Source organism: Stegostoma tigrinum, chromosome 47, assembly GCF_030684315.1.
Source record: "Stegostoma tigrinum isolate sSteTig4 chromosome 47, sSteTig4.hap1, whole genome shotgun sequence".
Classification (NCBI taxonomy): Eukaryota; Metazoa; Chordata; class Chondrichthyes; order Orectolobiformes; family Stegostomatidae; genus Stegostoma; species Stegostoma tigrinum.
The window spans coordinates 8,800,539-8,827,429 of NC_081400.1; the positions used below are offsets into that span (position 1 = coordinate 8,800,539).

General features: G+C 41.0%; 1 protein-coding gene across 3 annotated transcripts in view; it reads left to right on the forward strand.

Moving 5' to 3' along the window:
* Positions 1-5,609: 5,609 nt before the first annotated feature.
* Positions 5,610-26,891, forward strand: part of LOC132207438 (mucin-2-like) — a 38,336-nt gene continuing 17,054 nt past the window's right edge. Inside the window, exons 1-8 of one of the 3 annotated variants that reach the window (XM_059642929.1) lie at positions 5,610-5,701; positions 16,176-16,340; positions 17,053-17,148; positions 19,028-19,123; positions 20,301-20,396; positions 22,301-22,396; positions 24,291-24,380; positions 26,301-26,396. In XM_059642929.1, coding sequence (XP_059498912.1) covers positions 19,099-19,123; positions 20,301-20,396; positions 22,301-22,396; positions 24,291-24,380; positions 26,301-26,396 — 403 coding nt within the window. In that variant the 5' untranslated portion in view covers positions 5,610-5,701; positions 16,176-16,340; positions 17,053-17,148; positions 19,028-19,098. Of the gene's footprint in view, positions 5,702-15,124; positions 15,194-15,868; positions 16,341-17,052; positions 17,149-19,027; positions 19,124-20,300; positions 20,397-22,300; positions 22,397-24,290; positions 24,381-26,300; positions 26,397-26,891 lie in introns of those variants that run through there. The other 2 variants (XM_059642930.1, XM_059642931.1) reach the window with 2 other exon arrangements.

Here is a 26,891-nt window from a genome sequence, read left to right on the forward strand (position 1 = left end):
GCAATTGTATATAGTGATCATTGTCTGTTAAATATTTTGGGAGAATTTAAGTATGAAAATTACAGACCATTCAGATGGAGCTTATTATTGCAGACATTCAATTTGAAAATTTTCACATGGCAGGATGACAGCACGTAAATGCCAATGCGTGATGGTGACTTTAATGAAAGAAGACGGAGGTATTCGGTAACCAGACAAGAAAGGGCTGTAATGGACTGTAATAGTGATTTATTGCATTCTTAAAGTCAATACAATGTATATGTACTGCCCTGTCCTAATAGAATTAACTCAATTTTTAAATCCTTTTGTGTTTTCTATGTATGTCAGTGGTACAATTTTCAAGATTGGGAGGGGAGTTGTGGCAATACTGTGTATTCAAGAGGTGTAATTTGTCCCGTTCTTTCTTTGAAGAGAGGTTGAAAGACAGAGGTGAAATCCTGTCTATCTGAATCCAGTAAACAGGTCGTGAAGTCTTGAGGTTTATTTTCAAAGTTGGAATGTTAGAGGCAGCAAGAGAACCGAATATTCAGTTTGAGTTTTTCAGTCGCCGTTGGACTGATATTGGCTGGGGCCTATAATCTGACATTTGAAGCTGTCGCACACATCTCCCCACGACACTTCTGTCTGAGTTTTCTCTTGAGAATTTTCCTCCTGGACTCGGGAATTGCATATGAGACAATGAATTTTACTGAATTTGCCTTTGCTAAGCATATGTTTCTGGGATGTTAGTATATTAGAATAGTTACTGTTTGGCAGTTAAACAATTTATTATTCTGTCAAGTTTTCCAGAAGTTATGTTATCCCAATTCCTCCTTTCTTTGTTTGAAATTTAAATATCGGCAAAAAACGAACTTTGCACCATGACTGGTGTTTTGACAATTGAATTGCATGCAGAATGGAATGCCTGGCACTTGTCTTGAAATCAGCGTCTAGGCTATCTTTTTAACCTATTTTGAGGGGATCTTGTCTGGACCATCACAGTAGAGGGTGATAATGACTCAGAAAATGCAACTTGGTCGCTCAGACAATTGGAACATAGACTTCAAGGCAAATGCTGTGTAATAGCTGAGAAGAGCGATGAGAGGAATCGGGGAATGTAGTGTTGAATTTAGTGCTCGTATACAGTCATTGAGGCGGAGCGGGAATGCTTTCCCCGATTCCAAATGGTAGAGCACAATGACATCAACAAATCTGGAAGACAGCAAACATCACCTTCTCATAGGCCAGAAAGAATGGGCAATAAAAATTGGTTCAGCCAGCACTGCCCACGTGCCATGAGAGAATTTACAAAAATGTAGAATGATGTTTAGTATTTCCTGAAGCAGCTACTTACCCGGTTGAGTTGATCTCGACTCTAAAATGTCACTTCTGTGTTTCGACTTCAATTCAGGTGAAGACTCATCCCCAACTAATTTGCCTGAGGAACAATCAACCTGGCAATCTATTGAGCAATCGTCACTTGTGCCCACAGGCACCACAACAACAGGTATACATCCAACTGGATTCATTTATTAAATTCAGTATCTGTGAGTGATGGTACACGGTCAACAAGAGGTAGGGGAGGGAGTGACTGACTGGAATGGCTAGCCATTGAAGGAGTTGGAGTTATTGAGTCATGATTCCATGATGCAATGAAACACAGGATTATTTCAGCAGTGTGGATTCTCAACTTAGTCACTTGTTTGGATGAGTGCAGGAAGTGTCACTCCACAGAGGAGTGTCAGAAGGCAAGTCACAGACTGAGTGCCATCAGCCCGTTGTTAGGGAGCTCTAATGTGCAAAACCATTCAAGGAGGTTATCGATGTGAGTGATATGAGCATCAGTGCGACAAACTTCAACGAAAATGATGAGGGGAAGAAAGTCCTTTGGGTAATTTTTTCAGAGACAGTTGAACAATCATCAGAAAAATTGTTTGAGGATATAGAGTGAGACAAAAATTTCACATTTATGAAGCCATTGATGTGTTTGGAACAATTGCATATACTGATCATAGTCCCTTAAATATTTTGAGAGAATTTAAGGATGAAAATTACAGACTATTCAGATGGAGCTTATTATTGCAGCCATTCAATTTGAAAATTTTCACCTGGCAGGATGACAGCACGTAACTGCCAATGCATTATCGTGACTTGAATGAAAGAAGAGGGAGGTATTCTGTAACAAGACAAGAAAGGGCTGTAACGGACTCCAATAGTGTATATTTGCAATCTTAAAGTCAACACAATGTATATGTACTATACTGTACTAATAGAATTAGCTCAATTTTTTAAACCTTTTTGTGTTATTCTATGTATGCCAATGGTTCATTTTTCAAAGTTGGGAGGAGAGTTGTGGCAATAATGTGTCTTCAAGAGGTGTAATTTTTCCCATGCTTTCTTTGAAGAGAGGTTGACAGACCGAGGTGAAATCCTGTCTGTTTGAATCCAATAAACAGCTCGTAAGGTCTTGAAGTTTATTTTCAAGACCCTATACAGACAACAAATAAAACGAACGTCATCTACAAAATACCTTGCAAGAACTGTGACAAACACTACATTGGACAAACTGGCAGAAAGCTAGCCACCAGGATACATGAACATCAACTAGCCACAAACCGACATGGCCCACTATCACTCGTATCCTTACATACAGATAAGGAAGGACACCACTTTGATTGGGTCAACACATCCATCCTAGGACAAGCCAAACAGAGACATGCACGAGAATTCCTAGAAGCATGGCATTCCAAACGGAACTCCATCAACAAACACATTGATTTGGAACTAATCTACCATCCCCTGAGAAAAAGAACAGGAAATGACATCACCAACCCAAGGAAACCTAACCAGATAAGTAGAAAGCGGGACATAACACCAGCGCTTCGTCGGAGGCTCACTGATGATGTACCTAGAATGGTGACGAAACGTCTGAAAACTAACCTCCCAACTCAGTGAGCAAACGCACATCCAGAACCTCAACCTGAGCTACAAATCTTCTCAAAACTCATTTATCTTCAAAGTTGGAATGTTAAAGGCAGCGAGAGAACCGAATGTTCAGTTTGAGTTTTTCAGTCGCTGTTGCTGGTGCCTTGATTTTCAGGTTTGGAGCTGCAGCATACATCTCCCCACTAATGTCTGTCTGAGCTTTCTCTTGACAAATTTCCTTCTGGTCTGGAGAATTGTTTGTGAGACCATCAATTTTAGTGAAATTGCCTGTGTTAAGCATGTGTTTCGGGGATGTTAGTATATTCGTGTAGTTACTGTTTAGACGTTAAATAATATATTATTCTGTCAAGTTTTCCAGAAGTTATGTTATCCCAATTCCTCTTTTCTTTGTTTGAAATTTAAATATCGGCAAAAAATGAATTTCGCACCATGACTGGTGTTTTGACAATCGAATTGCATGCAGAATGGAATGCCTGGCACTTGTCTTGAAATCAGGGCTATCTTTTTAATCTATTTTGAGCGGTTCTTGTCTGGACCATCAAAGTCGAGGGCGATAATGACTCAGAAAATGCAACTTAGTCGCTCAGATAATTGGAACATAGACTTCAAGACAAATGTCATGTAATAGCTGAGAAGAGTAATGAGAGGAATCGGGGAATGTAGTGTTGAATTTAGTGTTAGGATACAGTCATTGAGGCGGAGTGGGAATGCTTTCCCTGATTCCAAATGGTAGAGCACAATGACATCATCAAGTCTTGAAGACAGCAAACATCACCTTCTAGGCCAGAAAGAATGGGCAATAAAAATTGGTTCAGCCAGCACTGCCCACGTGCCATGAGAGAATTTACAAAAATATAGAATGATGTTTAGTATTTCCTGAAGCAGCTACTTAACGAGTTAATCTCGACTCTAAAATGTCACTTCTGTGTTTCTACTTCAATTCAGGTGAAGACTCATCACCAACTAATTTACCTGAGGAACAATCAACCTGGCAATCTATTGAGCAGTCGTCACTAGTGCCAACAGGCACCACAACAACAGGTATACATCCAACTGGATTCATTTATTAAATTCAGTATCTGTGAGTGATGGTACACGGTCAACAATCGGTAGGGGAGGGAGTGACTGACTGGAATGGCTAGCCATTGAAGGAGTTGGAGTTATTGAGTCATAATTCCTTGATACAATAAAATACAGGTGTATTTCAGCAGTGGCGTTTCTCAACTGAGTCACTTGTTTGCATGAGTGCAGAAAGTGTCACTGCACAGAGGAGTGTCAGAAGGCATTTCACAGCCTGAGTGCCGTAAGCCCGTTGTTCGGCACCCCTAATGTGCAACACCATTCAAGGAGGTTATCGATGCGAGTGATATGGGCGTCAGTGCTCCAAACATGGACGAAAATGGTGAGGGGAAGAAAGTCCTTTGGGTAATTTTTTCAGAGACAGTTGAATAATCATCAGAAAAAGTATTTGCAGTTGTAAAATGAGACTAAAATTTCACATTTATGAAGCCAGGAAGGATTTGGGGGATTGTATATGGTGATCATTGTCCGTTGAATATTTTGGGAGAATTTAAGTATGAAAATTACAGACTATTCAGATGGAGCTTATTATTGCAGCCATTCAATTTGAAAATTTTCACATGGCAGGATGACAGCACGTAAATGCCAATGCGTGATGGTGACTTTAATGAAAGAAGACGGAAGTATTCAGTAACAAGACAAGAAAGGGCTGTAATGGACTGTAATAGTGATTTTTTGCATTCTTAAAGTCAATGCAATGTATATGTACTGTACTGTACTAATAGAATTAACTCAATTTTTAAATCCTTTTGTGTTATTCTAAGTATGTCAAGGTGGGGGGGGAGTTTTGACAATATTGTGTCTTCAAGAGGTGTAATTTGTCCCGTTCTTTCTTTGAAGAGAGGTTGAAAGACAGAGGTGAAGTCCTGTCTATTTGATTCCAATAAACAGGTCGTGAGGGCTTGAGGTTTATTTTCAAAGTTGAAATGTTAGAGGCAGCAAGAGAACCGAATATTCAGTTTGAGTTTTTCACTCGCCATTGCAGGGGCCTATAATTTGAGGTTTGAAGCTGGAGCACACATCTCCCCACTATTCTCTGTCTGAGTTTTCTCTTGACGTTTTTCCTCCTGGACTGGAGAATTGCATGTGAGACAATGAATTTCACTGAATTTGCCTTTGCTAAGCATATGTTTCTGGGATGTTAGTATATTAGTATATTAGGATAGTTACTATCCCCTAGACAGGATCTTGTCTGGACCATCACAGTAGAGGGTGATAATGACTCAGAAAATGCAACTTAGTCGCTCAGATAATTGGAACATAGACTTCAAGACACATGCCATGTAATACCTGAGAAAAGTGATCAAAGGAATCTGGGAAGGTGTTGAATTTAGTTCTCAGATATTGACATTGAGGCATAGTGGGAATTCTTTGCCTGAATCCAAAACATAGACCTCAATGACATCAACAAATCTAGAAGACAGCAAACATCACCTTCTCATAGGCAACAAAGAATGGGCAATAAAAGCTGGTTCAACCAGCACTGCCCATGTGCCATGAGAGAATTTATGAAAATACAGAATGATGTTTAATATTTCCTTAACGAGTTGAGTTGATCTCAAATCTAAGGTGCCTCTTCTTTGTTTCTACTTCAATTCAGATTCAGACTCAGTACCAACTAATTTACCTGCAGAACAATCAACCTGGCAATCTATTGAGCAGTCGTCACTTGTGCCCACAGGCACCACAACAACAGGTATACATCGAACTGGATTCATTTATTAAATTCAATATCTGTGAGTGATGGTACACAGTCAACAAGAGGTATGGGAGGGAGTGACTAATTAGAATGGCTAGCCATTGAAGGAGTTGAAGTTATTGCCTCATCATTCCATGATACAATGAAATTTGGAGTAGTACAGCAGTGTGGATTCTCAACTGAGTCACTTGTTTAGATAAGTGCAGAAAGTGCCACTGTACAGAGGAATGTCAGAAGGCATTTCACAGCCTGAGTGCCATAAGCCCAATGTTAGCCAGGCCTAATGTGCAAAGCCATTCAAGGTGGTTATCGCTGCGAGTGATGTGAGTGTCAGTGCTGCACACTTGGAAGAAAATGATGAGGGAACAAAAGACCTTTTGGGTATTTTTTTCAGAGACAATTGAATAATCATCAGAAAAAGTGTTTGAGTATATAGAATGAGACTAAAATTTCACCTTTTGTTGCCAGTAATGGATTTGGGACAATTGTACATCCTGATCATGGTCCCTTAAATATTTTGGGAGAATTTAAGGATGAAAGTTACAGACTATTCAGGTTAAACTTATTATTGTAACCATTCAGTTTAAAAATTATATACATGGCAGGATGACAGCACGTAAATGCCAATGCGTGATGGTGACTTTAATGAAAGAAGATGGAGACGTTCAGTAAAAAGATGAAAAAGGGCTGTAATGGACTGTAATAGTGATTGTTTGCATTCTTAAAGTCAATGCAATTATATGTACTCTACTGTACTAACAGAATTAATTCCACTTTTTAAACCCTTTGTGTTATTCTATGTATGCCAATGGATCATTTTTCAAGGTAGGGAGAGGAGTTGTGGCAACACTGTGTCTTCAAGAGGTGTAATTTGTCCCGTTCTTTCTTTGAAGAGAGATTGAAAGACAGAGGTGAAATCCTGTCTATTTGAATCCAATAAACAGTTCGTGAGGCCTTGAGGTTTATTTTCAAAGTTGGAATGTTAAAGGCAGCAAGAGAACCGAATGTTCAGTTTGAGTTTTTCAGCCACTGTTGCTGGGGTCTTGAATTTGAGGTTTGAAGGTGCAGCACACATCTCCCCACTACTGTCTGTCTGAGTTTTCTCTTGACATTTTTTGTCCTGGACTTGAGAATTGCATGTGAGACAATCAATTTTACTGAATTTGCCTGTGCTAAGCATTTGTTTATGGGATGCTAGTACATGAGATTAGTTAATGTTTAGCAGTTAAATAATTTATTATTCTGTCAGGTTTTCCAGCAATTAGGTTATCCCAATTCCTCCGTTCTTTGGTTGTAATTTAAGTATAGGATATGAATGAATATTGCATCATGACTGGTGTTTTGACGAATCGAATTGCATGCAGAATGGAATGCCTGGCACTTGTCTTGAAAATAAGTAAAAATGAGGGCCTGGGCTATCTTTTAAATATATTTTGAGCGGTTGTTGTCTGGACCATCAAAGTAGAGGGTGATAATGACTCAGAAAATGCAACTTAGTCACTGAGATAATTGGAATATAGGCTTCAAGACAAATGTCGTCGATAGCCAGAGACTTTTCCCCAGGGCAGGATTGACTGCCACGAGGGGTCATAGTTTTAAGGTGGTAGGAGGAAGGTATAGAGGAGAAGTCAGAGGGAAGTCCTTCACCCAGAGAGTTGTGAGTGCATGGAATACTTTACCAGTGATAGTCGTGGAAGCAGAGTCATTAGTGACATTTAAGCGACTGCTGGACATGCACATGGACAGCAGTGAATTGAGGGGAATGTAGGTTAGGTTATTTTATTTTTGGATTAGGATTATTCCACGGCACAACATCGTGGGCCGAAGGGCCTGTACTGATACAGACATTGAGGCGGAGGGGAATGCATTCCCTGATTCCAAATGATAGAGCACAATGACATCAGCGTTTCCAGAAGACAGGAAACATCACCTTCTCATAGGCAACAAAGAATGGGCAATAAAAGGTGGTTCAGCCAGCACTGCCCACGTGCCATGAGAGAATTTACAAAAATACAGAATGATGTTTAATATTTCCTGAAGCAGACACTTGACGCGTTGAGTTGATCTCGACTCTAAAATGTCACTTCTGTGTTTCGACTTCAATTCAGGTGAAGACTCATCCCCAACTAATTTACCTGCGGAACAATCAACCTGGCAATCTATTGAGCAGTCGTCACTTGTGCCCACAGGCACCACAACGACAGGTATACGTCCAACTGGATTCATTTATTAAATTCATTATCTGTGAGTGATGGTACACGGTCAACAAGAGGTAGGGGAGGGAGTGACTGACTGGAATGGCTAGCCATGGAAGGAGTTGGAGTTTCTGAGTCATGATTCCTTGATGCAATGAAATATAGGAGTATTTCAGCAGTGTGGATTCTCAACTGAGTCACTTGTTTGGATGAATGCAGAAAGGCTCACTGCACAGTGGCCAACTGAAGTGTCAGAAAGCAGTTCACAGCCTGATTGCCATAAGCTCAGTATTAGCCAGCCCTGATGTGCAAAGCCATTAAAGGTGGTTATCAGTGAGAGTGATGTAAGTGTCAGTGTTGCACACTTGGACGAAAATGATGAGGGGAAGAAAGACCTTTGTGTATTTTTTTCAGAGACTGTTGAAAAATCATCAGAAACAATATTTGAGGATACAGATTGAGACTGAAATTTCACATTTATGTTTTTGGGGCAATTGCATATACTGATCATAGTCCCTTAAATATTTTGGGAGAAATTAAGGATGAAAATTACAGACGATTCAGATGGAGCTTATTATTGCAGCCATTCAATTCGAAAATTTTCACATGACAGGATGACAGCACGTAAATGCCAGTGCATTACTGTGACTTTAATGAAAGAAGACGGAGACATTCGGTAACAAGACAAGGAAGGGCTGTAATGGACTCCAGTAGTGTATATTTGCAATCTTAAAGTCAACGCAATGTATATGTACTGTACTGTACTCATAGAATTAACTCCACTTTTTAAACCCTTTTGTGTTTTCTATGTATGTCAATGGTTCATTTTTCAATGTGGGGAGCAGGGTTCTAGAACATATAACATAGAATGTTACAGCGCAGTGCAGGCCCTTCAGCCCTCGATATTGTGCTGACTTGTGGAACCAAATTGAAGCCCATCTAACCGACACTATTCCATTATCATCTACATGTTTATCCAATGACCTATTAAATTCCCTTCAACTTGGCGAGCCTACTGCTCTTGCATGCACGTCCTTACTACTCTCTGAGTAAAGAACCTACCTCTGACATCTGTCCGATATCTATCACGCCTCAATTTAAAGCTACGTCCCCTTGTGCTAGCCATCTCCATCCGAGGAAAAAGGCTCTCACTGTCCACCCTATCTCATCCTCTGATCATCGTGTTTGTCTCTATTATGTCGCCTCTTAACATTCTTCTTCTCTGTAATGAAAACAGCCTCATGTCCCTTAGCCTTTCCTCATAAGCCTTTCCTCCATACCAGGCAACACCCTGGTAAATCTCCTCTGCACACTTTCCAAAGCTTCCACATCCTTCCTATAATGCGGTGACCAGAGCTGTACGCAATACTCCAAGTGTGGCCACACCAGAGTTATGTACGGCTGCAACATGACCTCATAACTCCGAAACTCAGTCCCTCTATCAATAAAACCTAACACACTGTAGGCCTTCTTAACAATCCTATCAACCTGGGTGGCAACTTTCAGGGATCTATGTGCATGGACACTGAGATCTCTATGCTTATCCACATTGTGTCAATACTGTGACTTTCAGAGGTGTAATTTGTCCCGTTCTTTCTTTGAAGAGCGGTTGAAAGACAGAGGTGAAATCCAGTGTATTGGAATGCAATAACCAGCTCGTGAGGCCTTGAGGTTTATTTTCAAAGTTGGAATGTTAAAGGCAGAAAGAGAACTGAATGTTCAGTTTCAGTTTTTCAGTCACCGTTGCTGGGGCCATGAATTTAAGGTTTGAAGGTGCAGCACACGTCTCCCCACTACTGTCTGTCTGAGTCTTCTCTTGACATTTTTCGTCCTGGACTTGAAAATTGCGTGTGAGACAATCAATTTTACTGAATTTGCCTTTGCTAAGCATGTGTTTCTGGGATGCTAGTATGTTAGAATAATTACTGTTTAGCAGTTAAATAATTTATTATTCTGTCAAGTTTTCCAGAAGTTATTCCAATTCTTCCTTTCTTTGTTTGTAATTTAAATATAGGAAAAAAAATGAATTTTGCACCAAGACTGGTGTTTTGAGAATCGAATCGAATGCAGAATGGAATGGCTTGCACTTGTTTTGAAAATAAGGAAAAATGAGGGTCTGGGCTATCTTTTTAATCTATTTTGAGCGGTTCTTGTCTGGACCATCAAAGGAGAGAGTGATAATGACTCAGAAAATGCAGCTTAGTCGCTCAGATAAGTGGAATATAGACTTCTAGACAAATGCCATGTAATAGCTGAGAAGAGTGATCAGAGGAATCGGGGAATGTAGTGATTAAGAGGTGTTGAATGTAGTGCTAGCATACAGTCAGTGAGGCGGAGTGGGAATGCTTTCCCTGAATCCAAATGGTAGAGCATAATGACATCAACAAATCTAGAAGACAGCAAACATTTTTCGGGAGGAGAGCGAGAGCGAGCCATAGAGAGCACCAGGAGGCTGCCGGGAAGGTAAGGGTTTTTCTTCCCACTTTAAAAAGCTTACCTCGAGCGGGAGCGGTCTTCATTTTCGGGAGGAGAGCGAGAGCGAGACAGAGAGAGCACCGGGAGGCTGCCGGGAAGGTAAGGGTTTTTTTTCCCACTTTATAAAGCTTACCTCGAGCAGGAGCAGTCTTCATTTTCGGGAGGAGAGCGAGAGCGAGACAGAGAGAGCACCGGGAGGCTGCCGGGAAGGTAAGGGTTTTTTTTCCCACTTTATAAAGCTTACCTCGAGCAGGAGCAGTCTTCATTTTCGGGAGGAGAGCGAGAGCGAGACAGAGAGAGCACCGGGAGGCTGCCGGGAAGGTAAGGGTTTTTTTTCCCACTTTAAAAAGCTTACCTCAAGCGGGAGCAGTCTTCATTTATTTGGGCAGCGGCTAAACCCGAGACACTACATGTGTAGTGCCTCCCACCCGCCCTCCTCCTCTAACCAAACAAAAAACTCGATGGTGTGTAGATAAGGTGAGGCTTTTTATATTTCACGTTTCTTTATACATATCGTGTGCTTGCCACAAACTTTTTGGTTCCTTTTTCATTTATCTAAATTAAGTTTAATAATGTCAGGAGATCTCACACCCGTGTTGTGCTCCTCTTGCTCAATGTGGGAGCTCAGGGACAGGGCTGATGTCCCTGACTCCTTCGCGTGCAGGAAGTGTGTCTAGCTGCAGCTCTTGTTAGACTGCATGACGGCTCTGGAAGCTGCGGATGGACTCACTTTGGAGCATACGTGATGCTGAGGCGTCGTGGATAGCACGTTTAGCAAGTTGGTCACACCGCAGATTAGGATTGCTGAGGGAGAAAGCGAATGGGTGACCAAAAGGCAGAGGAAGGCAGTGCAGGTGTCCACTGCAGTCATCTCCCTCCAGAACAGGTATTCCGTTTTAGATACTGTTGGGGGAGATGGCTCACCAGGAGAAGGCAACAGTAGCCAGGTTCATGGCACCGTGGCTGGCTCTGCTGTACAGAAGGGCGGGAAAAAGAGTGGAAGGGCGATAGTCATTGGGGCTTCAATTGTAAGGTGAGTAGATAGGGGGTTCTGCGGTCGAAAACGAGATTCCCGAATGGTATGTTGCCTCCCAGGTGCACGAGTCAGAGATGTCTCCGTTCGGCTGCAGAACGTTCTGAAGGGGGAGGGTGAACAGCCAGTTGTCATGGTGCATATAGGTACCAACAATATAGGCAGAAAATGGGATGAGGTCCTGCAAGCAGAATTTAGGGAGTTAGGAATCAAGTTAAATAGTAGGACCTCAAAGGTAGTAATCTCAGGATTGCTACCAGTGTCACGTGCTAGTCAGAGCAGAAATGAAATAATAGCCAGGATGAATGTGTGGCTTGAGAGATGGTGTAGGAGGGAGGGGTTCAGATTTTTGGGACATTGGAACCAGTTCTGGGGAAGGTGAGACTATTACAAATTGGACAGTCTACACCTGAGCCGGACTGGAACCAACATCCTTAGGGTGCTTTTGCTAATGCTGTGGGGGAGGGTTTAAACTAATGTGGCAGGGGGATGGGAACCAAATATTGGACAGAAAAGAGGTAGTAACGAAAGACTGTAGGGAACTAGATAATGGAGTCAGTAAGACTAAAGGGAACAGTAGTCGGGGAGCAGATGATGAACACAAAGGGACAGGTGGTCTGAGGTGCATTTGTTTTAATGCGAGAAGTGTAGTAGATAAGGCAGATGAGCTTACGGCTTTAATCGGTACCTGGAAGTATGATGTTATTGCTATTACTGAGACTTGGTTGAGGGAAGGGCATGACTGGCAACTAATTGTCCCAGGATATCGATGCTTCAGGCAGGATAGAGAGGGAGGGAAAAGGGGTGGAGGAGTTGCAGTACTGGTCAAAGACGATATCACAGATGTACTGAAGGAGGGCCCCATGGAGGACTCAAGCAGTGAGGCGGTATGGGTAGAGCTCAGAAATAGGAAGGGCGCAGTAACAATGTTGGGGCTGTACTACAGGCCTCCCCACAGTGAGCGTGAGATAGAGGTACAAATATGTAAACAGATAGTGGAAAGGTGTAGGAGAAACAGGGTGGTGGTGATGGGAGATTTCAATTTTCCCAACATTGACTGGGATTCACTCAGTGTTAGGGGTCAAGATGGAGCAGAATTTGTAAGGTGTGTCCAGGAGGGTTTTCTAGAGCAGTATGTATGTAGTCCAACTCGGGAAGGGGCCATACTAGACCTGGTGTTGGGGGATGAACCCGGCCAGGTGGTTGAAATCACAGTAGGGCACTACTTTGGAAATAGCGACCACAATTCCGTAAGTTTTACAATACTCATGGATAAGGATGGGAGTGGTCCTAAAGGAAGAGTTCTAAACTGGGGGAAGGCTAACTCTACCAAGATTTGGCAGGATCTGAGGAAAGTAGATTGGGAGAAACTGTTTGAAGGTAAATCCACATTTGATATGTGGGAGGCTTTTAAGGAGAGGTTGATTAGCGTGCAGGAGAGACATGTTCCTGTGAAAATGAGGAATAGAAATGGCAAGATTAAGGAACCATGGATGACAGGTGAAATTGTGAGACTAGCCAAGAGGAAAGAGGAAGCATACATGAGGTCTAGGTGACTGAAGACAGACAAAGATTTGCAAGAATATCGGGAATGTAGAGCGAATCTGAAACGAGGGATTAAGAGGGCTAAGAGAAGACATGAGATATTGCTGGCAAATATGGTTAAGGAAAATCCCAAAGCCTTTTATTCATATATAAAGAGCACGAGGGTAATTAGAGAAAGGATTGGCCCACTTAAGGACAAAGAAGGAAAGTTATGCGCTGAGCCAGAGAAAATGTGTGACATTCTTAATGAGTACTTTGCAACAGTATTCACCAAGGAGAGGGACATGACAGATGTTGAGGTTTGGGATAGAAGTTTGCTTACTCTAGGTCAAGTTGACATAAGGAAGGAGGAAGTGTTGGGTCTCCTAAAAGACATTAAGGTGGACGAGTCCTCAGATCCGGATGGTGTCTATCCCAGGTTACTGAGGGAAGCGAGAGAGGAAATAGCTGGGGCCTTAACAGATATCTTTGCAGCATCCTTAGACACGGGTGATGTCCCGGAGGACTGGAGACTTGCTAATGTTGTCCCCTTGTTTTAAGAAGGGTAGCAAGGATAATCCAGGTAATTATCGACCGGTGAGCCTGACGTCAGTGGTAGGGAAGCTACTGGAGAAGATACTGAGGGATAGGATCTATTCCCATTTGGAAGAAAATGGGCTTAACAGTGATAGGCAACATGGTTTTGTGCAGGGAAGGTCATGTCTTACCAACTTAATAGAATTCTTTGAGGACGTGACAAAGTTGATCGATGAGGGAAAGGCTGTCGATGTCATATGCATGGACTTCAGTAAGGCATTTGATAAGGTTCCCCATGGCAGGCTGATGGAGAAAGTGAAGTCACATGGGGTCCAGGTGAGCTAGCTAAATGGATAAAAAAAAACTGGCTAGGCAACAGGAGACAGAGAGTAGTAGTAGAAGGGAGTTTCTCAAATTCGAGACCTGTGACCAGTGATGTTCTGCAGGGATCTGTGCTGGGACCACTGTTGTTTGTGATATATGTCAATGATTTGGAGGAAGGTGTAGGTGGTCTGATCAGCAAGTTTGCAGATGACACGAAGATTGGTGGAGTAGCAGATAGTGAAGGGGACTGTCAGAGATTACAATAGAATCCAGATAGACTGGAGAGTTGCGCAGATAAATGGCAGATGGAGTTCAATCTGGGCAAAGGTGAGGTGATGCATTTTGGAAGATCAAATTCAAGGTCAAACTATACAGTAAATGGAAAAGTTCTAGGGAAAATTGATGAACAGGGAGATCTGGATGTTCAGGTCCATTGTTCCCTGAAGGTGATAATGCAGGTCAATAGGGCGGTCAAGAAGGCATATGGCATGCTTTCCTTCATTGGACGAGGTATTGAGTACAAGAGTTGGCAGGCCATGTTGCAGTTGTATAGGACACTGGTTCGGCCACATTTGGAGTACTGTGTACAGTTCTGGTCGCCACATTACCAAAAGGATGTGGACGCTTTGGAGAGGGTGCAGAGGAGGTCCACCAGGATGTAGCCTGGTATAGAGGGTGCTAGCTATGAAGAGAGGTTGAGTAGGTTAGGATTATTTTCATGAGAAAGATGAAAATTGAGGAGGGACCTGATTGAGGTCTACAAAATCATGAGGGGTAAAGACAGGGTGGATAGCAAGAAGCTTTTTGCCGGAGTGGGGGACTCAATTACTCAGGGTCATGAGTTCAAAGTGAGAAGAGGAAAGTTTAAGGGAGATATGCGTGGAAAGTTCATAACAGAGTGTGGTGGGTGCCAGGAATGCGTTGCCAGCGGAGGTGGTAGACGCAGACACGTTAGCATCTTTGAAGATATATTTGGACAGGTACGTGGATGGGCAGGGAGCAAATGGACATAGACCCTGAGAAAATAGATGACAGGTTAGACAGAGAATCTTGATCGGCGCAGGCTTGGAGGGCCGAAGGACCTGTCCCTGTGCTGTAATTTTCTTTGTTCTTTGTTCAAACATCACCTTCTCATAGGCAACAAAAGATGGGCAATAAAAACTGGTTCAACCAGCACTGCCCACGTGCCCTGAGAGAATTTACAAAAATATAAAATGATGTTTAATACTTCCTGAAGCAGATATTTAACGAGTTGAGTTGATCTCAGATCTAAAATGTCTCTTCTGTGTTTCTTCTTCAATTCCGGTTCAGACTCATCACCCACTAATTTTCCTGCACAACAATCAACCTGGCAATCTATTGAGCAGTCGTCACTTGTGCCAACAGGCACCACAACAACAGGTACACATCCAACTGGATTCATTTATTAAATTCAGTATCTGTGAGCGATGGTACACAGTCAACAAGAGGTAGGGGAGGGAGTGACTGACCAGAATGGCTAGCCATGGAAGGAGTTGGAGTTTCTGAGTCATGATTCCTTGATGCAATGAACTACAGGAGTATTTCAGCAGTGTGGATTCTCAACTGAGTCACTTGTTTGGAAAAATACAGAAAGTGTCACTGCACAGAGGAGTGTCAGAAGACATTTCACAGCCTGAGTGCCACAAGCCGATTGGTAGGGAGCCCTAATGTGCAAAGGCATTCAAGGTGGTTACCGATGCGAGTGATATGAGTGTCAGTGCTGCACACTTGGACGAAAATGATGAGGGGAACAAAGACCGTTAGGTATTATTTTCAGAGACAGTTGAATAATCATCAGAAAAAATATTTGAGGATACAGAGTGAGACTAAAATTTCACATTTATGAAGCCAGTAATGGCTTTGGGCCAATGTATATACTGATCATAGTCCCTTAAATATTTTGGGATAAATTAAGGATGAAAATTACAGACTACTCAGACGGAGCTTATTATTGCAGCCATTCAATTTGAAAATTATACACATGGCAGGATGGCAGAACATAAATGCCAATGCGTTATCGTGACATTAATGAAAGAAGACGGAGGTATTCGGTAAAAAGACAAGAAAGGGCTGTAATGGACTGTACTAGTGTTTGGTTGCATTCTTAACATCAATGCAATGTATATGTACTGTACTGTACTGTATTAATAGAATTAACTCCATTTTTAAGCCCTTTGTGGCTTTCTTTTTACGTCAATGGTTCATTTTTCAAGGTGGGGAGGGAATTTGTGGCAATACTGTGATTTCAAGAGGTGTGCTTTGTCCTGATTTTTCTTTGAAGAGAGTTTGAAAGACAGAGGTGAAATCCTGTCTGTTGGAGTCCAATAAACAGCTCATGTGGTCTTGATGTTTATTTTCAAAGTTGGATTTTTAAAGACAGCAAGAGAATCGAATGTTCAGTTTGAGTTTTTCAGCCGCCGTTACTGGAGCCTTGATTTTGAGGTTTGAAGTTGCAGCACAAATCTCCCCACTTCTGACTGTCTGAGTTTTCTCTGGACGTGTTTCCTGCTGGACTGGAGAATTGCATGTGAGACAATCGATTTTACTGAATTTGCCTTTGCTAAACATGTGTTTCTGGGATGTTAGTACATTAGAACAGTTACTGTTTAGCAGTTAAATAATTTATTATTCGACCACTTTTTCCAGAAGTTAAGTTATTCCAATTCCTCCTTTCTTTGTTTGTAAATTACATATAGGAAATGAATGAATTTTGCACCAACACTGGTGTTTTGACAATCGAATTGCATGCAGAATGGAATGCCTGGCACTTGTCTTGAAGTTAGGGTCTGGGCTATCTTTTTAATCTATTATGAGCTGGTCTTGTCTGGACCATCAAAGTCGAGGGTGATAATGTCTCAGAAAATGCAACTTAGTTGCTCAGATAATTGGAATATCGACTTCAAGACAAATGCCGTGAAATAGCTGAGAAGAGTGATGAGAGGAATCGGGTAATGTAGTGTTGAATTTAGTGCTAGGACACAGTCATTGAGGCGAAATGGGAATGCTTACCCCGATTCCAAATGGTAGAGCACAATGACATCAACAAATCTTGAAGATAGCAAACATCACCTTCTCATAGGCAAACAAGAATGGGCAATAAAATTTGATTCAGCCAGCACTGCCCATGTGCCACGTGGGAATTTACAAAAATACGGAATGATGTTTAATATTTCTGAAGCAGACACTTAATGAGTTGAGTTGATCTAACATGTCTCTTTTGTGTTTCTACTTCAATTCAGGTTCAGACTCTGCACCAACTAATTTTCCTGCGGAACAATCAACCTGGCAATCTTTTGAGCAGTCGTCACTTGTGCCCACAGGCACCACAACAACAGGTATACATCCAACTGGATTCATTTATTAAATTCATTATCTGTGAGTGATGGTACACGGTCAACAAGAGGTAGGGGAGGGAGTGACTGACCAGAATGGCTAGCCATTGAAGGAGTTGGAGTTATTGAGTCATGAATCCTTGATGCAATGAAATATAGGAGTATACCAGCAGTGTGGATTCTCAACCGAGTCTCTTGGTTGGAGAAGTGCAGAAAATGTCACTGCATCGAGGAATTTCAGAAGGCATTTCACAGCCTGAGTGCCATAAGTCCAGTGTCAGCCAGCCCTACTGTGCAAAGGCATTCAAGGTGGCTACCAATCAGAGTGATGTGTGAGTCAGTGCTGCACGCTTGGATGAAAGTGATGAGGTTTTTTTTAAAATCAATTGAATAATGACCAAATAAAATATTTGAGGATACAGAGTGAGACTAAAATTTCACATTTATGAAGCCAGTAATGGGTTTGGATCAATTGTATATCCTGATCATAGTCCCTTAAGTATTTTGGGAGAATTTAAGGATAAAAGTTACAGACAATTCAGGTTAAACTAATGATTGTGGCCATTCAGTTTGAAAATTATACACATGGCAGGATGACAGCATGTAAATGCCAGTGCGTTATGGTGACTCGCATGAAAGAAGACGGTGACATTCGGTAAAAAGACGAAAAAGGGCTGTAATGGACTGTAATTGTGATTGTTTGCATTCCAAAGGTCAACGCAATGTAGATATACTGTACTGTAATAATAGAAATAACTCCAATTTTTAAACCCTTTTGAGTTTTTCTATGTATGTCAATGGTTCATATTTCAAGGTGGGGAGGAGAGTTGTGGCAATACTGTGACTTCAAGAGTTGTCATTTGTCCCGATCTTTCTTTGAAGAGACAATGAAAGACAGAGGTGAAACGTGTCTATTTGAATGCAGTAAACAGCTCGTGAGGTCTTGAAGTTTATTTTCAAAGTTGGAATGTTAAAGACAGCAAGAGAACCGAATGTTCAGTTTTAGTTTTTCAGTTGCCGTTGCTGGGGCCTTAAATTTGTGGCTTGAAGCTGCAGCACACATCTCTGCACTACTGTCTGCTTGAGTTTTCACTTGACATTTTTCCTATTGGACTGGAGAATTGCATGTGAGACAATGAATTTTACTGAATTTGCCTGTGTTCAATATGTGTTTCTGTGATGCCAGTATATTAGAATAGTTACTATTTAGCAGTTAAATATTTTATTATTCTATCAAGTTTTCTAGAAGTAATGTTACTTTGTTTGTTTGTAATTTAAGTATTGGATATGAATGAATATTGCATCATGACTGGTGTTTTGACAAATCGAATTGCATGCAGAATGGAATGCCTGGCACTTGTCCTGAAAGTACGAAAATGTTCGGGACTAGGCAGTGTTCTTAATCTATTTTGAGAGGTGCTGGTCAGGTTGTTCAAAACAAGGGTAATAATGACTCGGAAAATGCAACTTATTCGCTCAGAAATTGTGAATATTCACTTTAAGACAAGTGCATTGTAAAAGCTGAGAAGAGTAATCAGAGGAATGTAAGAGTTGCAATGATTGAAAACTGGAGAATGTGGTGACTTCCAGATGTTGAGTGCAGTATCAGGATACAGCCCATTGAGGCGGAGTGGGAATGCTTTCCCTGATTCCAAATGATCGAGCACAATGACATCAACAAATCTAGAAGACAACAAACATCACCTTCTCATGCGCAACAATGAATCGGCAATTAAAGCTGTTTCAACCAGAACTGCCCACGTGCCATGAGAGAGTTCACAAAAATACAGAATGATGTTTAATATTTCCTGAAGCAGACACTTAACGAGTTGAGTTGATCTTGACTCTAAACTGTCACTTCTGTGTTTCTACTTCAATTCAGGTGAAGACTCAGCACCAAGTAATTTGCCTGCGGAACAATCAACCTGGGAATCTTTTGAGCAATCGTCAATTATGCCCACAGGCACCACAACAACAGGTATACATCCAACTGGATTCATTTATTAAATTCAGTATCTGTGAGTGATGGTACACAGTCAACAAGAGGTAGGGGAGGGAGTGACTGACCAGAATGGCTAGCCATTGAAGGAGTTGGAGTTATTGAGTCATGATTCCTTGATGCAATGAAATATAGGAGTATTTCAGCAGCGTGGATTCTCAACTGAGTCACTTGTTTGGAGAAGTGCAGCAAGTGTCACTGCACAGTGGAGTGTCAGAAGACATTTCACAGCCTGAGTGCCACAAGCCGATTGGTGGGGAGCCCTACTGTGCAAAGGCATTCAAGATGGTGCAGCACACATCTCCCCACTGTGTTCATCCAGCCTCACATTTTATTATCTTGGAATTCTCCAGCATCTGCAGTTCCCATTATCTCCCCACTTCTGATTGTCTGAGTTTTCTCTGGACATGTTTCCTGCTGGACTGGAGAATTGCATGTGAGACAATCGATTTTACTGAATTTGCCTTTGCTAAACATGTGTTTCTGGGATGTTCGTACATTAGAACAGTTACTGTTTAGCAGTTAAATAATTTATTACTCTACCATTTTTTCCAGAAGTTAAGTTATTCCAATTCCTTCTTTCTTTGTTTGTAAATTAAATGTAGGATATCAATGAATTTTGCACCAAGACTGGTGTTTTGACAATCGAATTGCATGCAGAATGGAATGCCTGGCACTTGTCTTGAAATCAGGGTCTGGGCTATCTTTTTAATCTATTTTGAGTGGTTCTTGTCTGGACCATCAAAGAAGTGGTTGATAATGTCTCAGAAAATGCAACTTAGTTGCTCAGATAATTGGAATATAGACTTCAAGACAAATGCCGTGTAATAGCTGAGAAGAGTGATGAGAGGAATCGGGTAATGTAATGTTGAATTTAGTGCTAGGACACAGTCATTGAGGCCGAGTGGGAATGCTTTCCCTGATTCCAAATGGTGCAGCACAATGAGATTAACAAATCCAGAAGACAGCAAACATCACCTTCTCATTGCCAGACAAGAATAGGCAATAATATTTGATTCAGCCAGCACTGCCCTTGTGCCATGAGAGAATTTACAAAAATACAGAATGATGTTTAATATTTCCTGAAGCAGACACTTAATGAGTTGAGTTGATCTCAAATCTAACATGTCTCTTTTGTGTTTCTACTTCAATTCAGGTTCAGACTCTGCACCAACTAATTTGCCTGCGGGACAATCAACCTGGCAATCTTTTGAGGTGTCGTCACTTATGCCCACAGGCGCTAAAACAACAGGTTTGCATCCATTTGGATTGATCTATTAAATTCCATAACTGTGAGTATTGGCTCACGGTCAACAATACGTATAGAAGAGAGTGACAACTTAGAATGGCGAGCCATTGAAGGAGTTGGAGCTATTGAGTCATGATTCCTTGATGCAATGAACTATAGGAGCATTTCAGCAGTGTGGATTCTCAACTGAGTCACTTGTTTTGATGAGTGCAGAAAGTGTCACTGCACAGAGGAGTGTCAGAAGGCATTTCACAGCCTGAGTGCCATTAGCCCGTTGTTAGGGAGCCCTAATATGCAACACCATTCAAGGAGGTTATTTGTGCGAGTGATATGAGTGTCAGTGCTGCACACTTGGAAGAAGATGATGAGGGAACAAAAGACCTTTAGGTATTTTTTTCAGAGACAATTGAATAATCATCAGAAAAAGTGTTTGAGGATATAGAATGAGACTAAAATTTCACCTTTTGTTGCCAGTAATGGATTTGGGACAATTGTACATCCTGATCATAGTCCCTTAAATATTTTGGGAGAATTTAAGGATAAAAGTTACAGACTATTTAGGTTAAACTTATTATTGTAGCCATTCAGATTGAAAATTATACACATGGCAGGATGACAGCACGTAAATGCCAATGCGTTATCGTGACATTAATGAAAGAAGATGGAGACATTCAGTAAAAAGACAAGAAAGGGCTGTAATGGACTGTATTAGTGATTGTTTGCATTCTTAAAGTCAATGCAATGTACATGTACTGTTCTGTACTAATGGAATTAGCTCCATTTTTAAACCCTTTTGTGTTATTCTATGTATGCCAATGGTTCATTTTTCAACGTGGTGAGGACAGTTGTGGCAATCCTGTGTATTCAAGAGGTGTAATTTGTCCCAATCGTTCTTTGAAGAGAGGTTGAAAGACAGAGGTGAAATTCTGTCTATTTGATTCCACTAAACAGCTCGTGAGGTCTTGAGGTTTATTTTCAAAGTTGGAATGTTAAAGGCAGCAAGAGAACCGAATGTTCAGTTTGAGTTTTTCAGTCGCCGTTGCTGGGGCCTTGAATTTGAGGTTTGATGGTGCAGCACACATCTCCCCACTACTGTCTGTCTGAGTTTTCTCTTGACATTTTTCGTCCTGGACTAGAGAATTGCATGTGTGACAATCAATTTTACTGAATTTGCCTTTGCTAAACATGTGCTTCCAGGATGTCAGTATATTAGAATAGTTACTGTTTAGCAGTTAAATAATTTATTATTCTGTCAAGCTTTCCAGCCGTTAAGTTCTCCAAATTACTCCTTTCTTTGGTTGTAAGTTAAATATCGGATATGAATGAATTTTGCATCATCACTGGTGGTTTGACGAATCAAATTGCATGGAGAATGAAAAGCCTGCCACTTGTCTTGAAAATATGAAAATGTTTGGATCTAGGCTATCTTCTTAATTTGTTTTGAGAGGTTCTGGTCTCGTCCCTGAAAATGGAGGGTGATAATGACTCAGAAAATGCAACTTTGTCGCTCAGGAGAGTGGGATATAGACGTCTAGACAAATGCCGTGAAATATCTGAGAAGAGTGATAAGAGGAATGCCAGAGTTGCAATGATTGAAAGACGGGGAATGTAGTGATTTACAGGGGTTGCATTTTGTGCTAGGACACATTCCATTGAGGCAGAGTGGGATTGCTTTCCCTGAATCCCAGTGATTGAGCACAATGACATCAGCAGTTCAACAAGATAGAAACCATCACCTTCTCATAGGTGACAAGAATGGGCAATAAAAGCTGGTTCAGCCAGCACTGCCAATTGTGCCATGAGAGAGTTTACAAAAATATAGAATGATGTTTAATTTTCCTGAAGTAGCTCGGGTTCAGTTGATGTCAAATGTAACATGTCTGTTCTGTCTTTCTGCTTCAATTCAGGTCCAGACTCAGCAGCAACAAATTTGCCTGAGGAACATTCAACATGGCAATCTTTCGAGCAGTCATCACTTGTGCCCACAGGCACCACAACAACAGGTACACATCCAACTGGATTCATTTATTAAATTCAATATCTGTGAGTGATGGCACACGGTCAACAAGAGGTAGGGGAGGAAGTGATTGACGAGCATGGGCAGACATTGAAGGAGTTGGATTTATTGAGTCATGATTCCTTGATGGAAAGAAATATAGGAGTATTTCAGCAGTGTGGATTCTCAACTGAGTCACGTGTTTGGAGAAGTGCAGAAAGTATCACTGCACAGAGGAATGTTTGAAGGCATTTCACAGCCTGAGTGCCATAAACCCAGTGTTAGCCTGCCCTGATGTGCAAAGCCATTCAAGATGGTTATCGATGCGAGTGATGTCAGAGTCAGTACTGCGCGCTTGGAAGAAAATGATGAGGGGAAGGAAGACCTTTGGGTTTTTTTTCAGAGTCAATTTAATATTCATCAGCAATAATATTTGAGGTTGTAGAAGGAAATTAACATCTCAACATTTACATTGCTAGTAATGGGTTTGGGACAATTGTCTGTCTGATCATGGTCCTTTCAATATTTTGGGAGAATTTAAGGATGAAAATTACAGACTATTCAGATGGAGCTTATTATTGCAGCCATTCATTTTGAAAATTATGTACATGGCAGGGTGACAGCACATAAATGCCAATGCGTTATGGTGACTCTAATGAAAGAGGACGGAGGCATTCGGTAACTAGACAAGAAAGGGCTGTAATGGACTGTAATTGAGATTGTTTGCATTCTTAAAGTCAATGCAATGTATATGTACTGTACTGTACTAATAGTATTATCTCCAATTTTAAAACCTTTTGTGTTATTCTATGTATGTCAATGGTTCATTTTTCAAGGTGGGGAGGGGAGCTGTGGCAATACTCTGAGTTTAAGAGGTGTAATTTGTCCCGTTCTTTCTTAGAAGAGAGTTTGAAAGACAGGGTGTAATCCTGTCCATTTGAATCCAATAAACAGCTCGTGAGGCCTTGAGGTTTATTTTCAAAGTTGGAACGTTGAAGGCAGCACTACAACCGAATGTTCATTTTGAGTTTTTCAGTTGCTGTTTCAGGGGCCTTGAATTTGAGGTTTGAAGCTGCAGCACACATCTCCCCACTACTGTCTGCTTGAGTTTTCTCTTGACATTTTTCCTCCTGTATGTGAGACAATCAATTTTACTGAAATTGCCTGTGCTAAGCATGTATTTCTAGGATGTTAGTACATTAGAATACTTACTGTTTAGCAGTTAAATAATTTATTATTCAGTCAAGATTTCCAGCAGTTACGTTCTCCAAATTACTCCTTTCTTTGGTTATAATTTAAATATCGGATATGAATGAATTTTGCATCAAGTCTGGTGGTTTGACGAATCAAATTGCATGGAGAATGGAATGCCTGGCACTTGTCTTGAAACCAAGAAAAAGTTAGAGTTGAGGCTAACTTCTTCATTTATTTTGAGATGTTCTGGTCAGGTCCATCAAAATAGAGGGAGATAATGAGACAGAAAATGCCACTTAGTCACTCAGTAAATGTGGCTGTGGACTTTAAGACTAATGCCGTGTCCTCGTTGAGAAGAGTGGTCAGAGGAATGTGAGAGTTGCAATGACTGAAAGACGGGAATGTAGTGATTTGCAGGTGTTGAATTTAGTGCTAGGACACAGTCCATTGAGGCAGAGTGGGATTCCTTTCCCTGATTCCCACTGATAGAGCACAATGACATCAGCGGTTCTAGAAGACAGAAACCATCACATTCACGTAGGCGACAAAGAATGGGCAAAAATAGCTGGTTCAGCTAGCACTGCCCACATGACATGAGAGAGTTTACAAAAATATAAAATGATGTTCCTGAAGCAGATATTTAACGAGTTGCGTTGATCTCAGATCTAAAATGTCTCTTCTGTGTTTCTTCTTCAATTCCGGTTCAGACTCATCACCCACTAATTTTCCTGCACAACAATCAACCTGGGAATCTATTGAGCAGTCGTCACTTGTGCCCACAGGCACCACAACAACAGGTACACATCCAACTGGATTCATTTATTAAATTCAGTATCTGTGAGTGATGGTACACAGTCAACAAGAGGTAGGGGAGGGAGTGACTGACTGGAATGGCTAGCCATTGAAGGAGTTGGAATTATTGAGTCATGATTCCTTGATGCAATGAAATTTAGGAGTATTGCAGCAGTGTGGATTCTCAACTGAGTCACTTGTTTGGATGAATGCAGAAAGGCTCACTGCACAGTGGCCAACTGGAGTGTCAGAAAGCAGTTCACAGTCTGATTGCCATAAGCTCAGTATTAGCCAGCCCTGATGTGCAAAGCCATTAAAGGTGGTTATCAGTGCGAGTGACGTGAGTGTCAGTGCTGCACACTTGGAGGAAAATGATGAGGGGAAGAAAGACCTTTGTGTTTTTTTTCAGAGATAAATTAAAAATAATCATCAAAAATACTTGACGACATAGAATGAAACAAAAATTTCACATTTATGTTCTCAGTAGTGGGTTTGGGACAAGTGTACATCCTGATCATAGTCCCTTAAATATTTTGGGAGAATTTAAGAATGACAGTTACAGACTATTCAGGTTAAACTTATTTCTGAAGCCATTCAGTTTGAAAATTATGTACATGGCAGGGTGACCGCACATAAATGCCAATGTGTTGTGGTGAGTTTAATGAAAGAAGACGGAGACATTCGGTAAAAAGACAAGAAAGGGCTGTACTGGACTGTAAACGTGAATTTTTCCATTCTTAAAGTCAATGCAATGTATATGTACTGTACTGCAATAATAGAATTAGCTCCATTTTTTAAACCTTTTAGTATTATTCTATGTATGTCATTGATTCATTTTACAAGGCGGAGAGGGGTGTTGTGGCAATACGGTGTCTTCAAGAGGTGTAATTTGTCCCGTTCTTTCTTTGAAGAGAGGTTGAAAGACAGAGGAGATATCGTGTCTATTTGAATTCAATAAACAGTTCATGGGGCCTTGAGGTTTATTTTCAAAGTTGGAATGTTAAAGGCAGTGAGAGAACCGAATGTTCAGTTTGAGTTTTTCAGTCGCTGTTGCTGGGGCCTTGAATTTTAGGTTCGAAGCTGCAGCACACATCTCCCCACTACTGTCTGTCTGAGTTTTCTCTGGACATCTTTCCTCCTGGACTGGAGAATTGCATGTGAGACAATCAATTTTACTGAATTTGCTTTTACTAAACATGTGCTTCTGGCATGTTAGTATATTAGAATATTTACTGTTTAGCAGTTAAATAATTTATTGTTCTACCACTTTTTCCAGAAGTTATGTTATCCCAATTCTTCCTTTCTTTGTTTGTAATTTAAGTATAGGATATGAATTTATATTGCATCATGACTGGTGTTTTGACGAATCGAATTGCATGCAGAATGAAATGCCTGGCACTTGTCCTGAAAGTACGAAAATGTTCGGGACTACGCAGTCTTCTTAATCTATTTTGAGAGGTGCTGCTCAGGTTGTTCAAAATAGAGGGTAATAATGACTCAGAAAATGCAATTTATTTGCTCAGAAATTGTGAATATTCACTTTAAGACAAGTGCATTGTAAAAGCTGAGAAGAGTAATCAGAGGAATGTAAGAGTAGCAATGATTGAAAAATGGGGAATGTAGTGATTTCCAGATGTTGAGTGCAGTATCAGGATACAGCCCATTGAGGCGGAGTGGGAATGTTTTCCCTGATTCCAAATGGTAGAGCACAATGACATCAACAAATCTAGAAGACAGCAAACATCACCTTCTTATAGGCAACAATGAATCAACAATAAAAGCTGTTTCAACCAGAACTGCCCACGTGCCATGAAAGAATTTACAAAAATACAGAACGATGTTTCATATTTCCTGAAGCAGACACTTAACAATTTGAGTTGATCTCAAATCTAACATATCTGTTCTGTGTTTCTTCTACCATTCAGTTCCAGACTCAGCACCAAGTAATTTGCCTGAGGAACAATCAACCTGGCAATCTTTTGAGGAGTCGTCACTTATGCCCACAGGCACCATAACAACAGGTATACATCCAACTGGATTCATTTATTAAATTCATTATCTGTGAGTGATGGTACATGGTCAACAATAGGTATAGGAGAGAGTGACTAATTAGAATGCCTAACCATTGATGGAGTTGGAGTTATTGAGTCTTCATTCCTTGATGCAATGAACTATAGGAGCATTTCAGCAGTGTGGATTCTCAACTGAGTCACTTGTTCAGATAAGTGCAGAAAGTGTCACTGCACAGAGGAATGTCACAAGGCACTTCACAGCCTGAGTGCCATAAGCCTAGTGTTAGCCAGGCCTAATGTGAAAAGGCATTCAAGGTGGTCATCAATATGAGTGATGTGAGTGTCAGTACTGCACGCTTGGAAGAAGATGATGAGGGGACGAAAGACCTTTGGGTTTTGTTTTCAGAGACAATTGAATAATCATCAGAAAAAATATTTGAGGAGATAGAATGAGGCTAAACTTTTGCATTTATGTTGCCAGTAATGGATTTGGGACAATTGTAC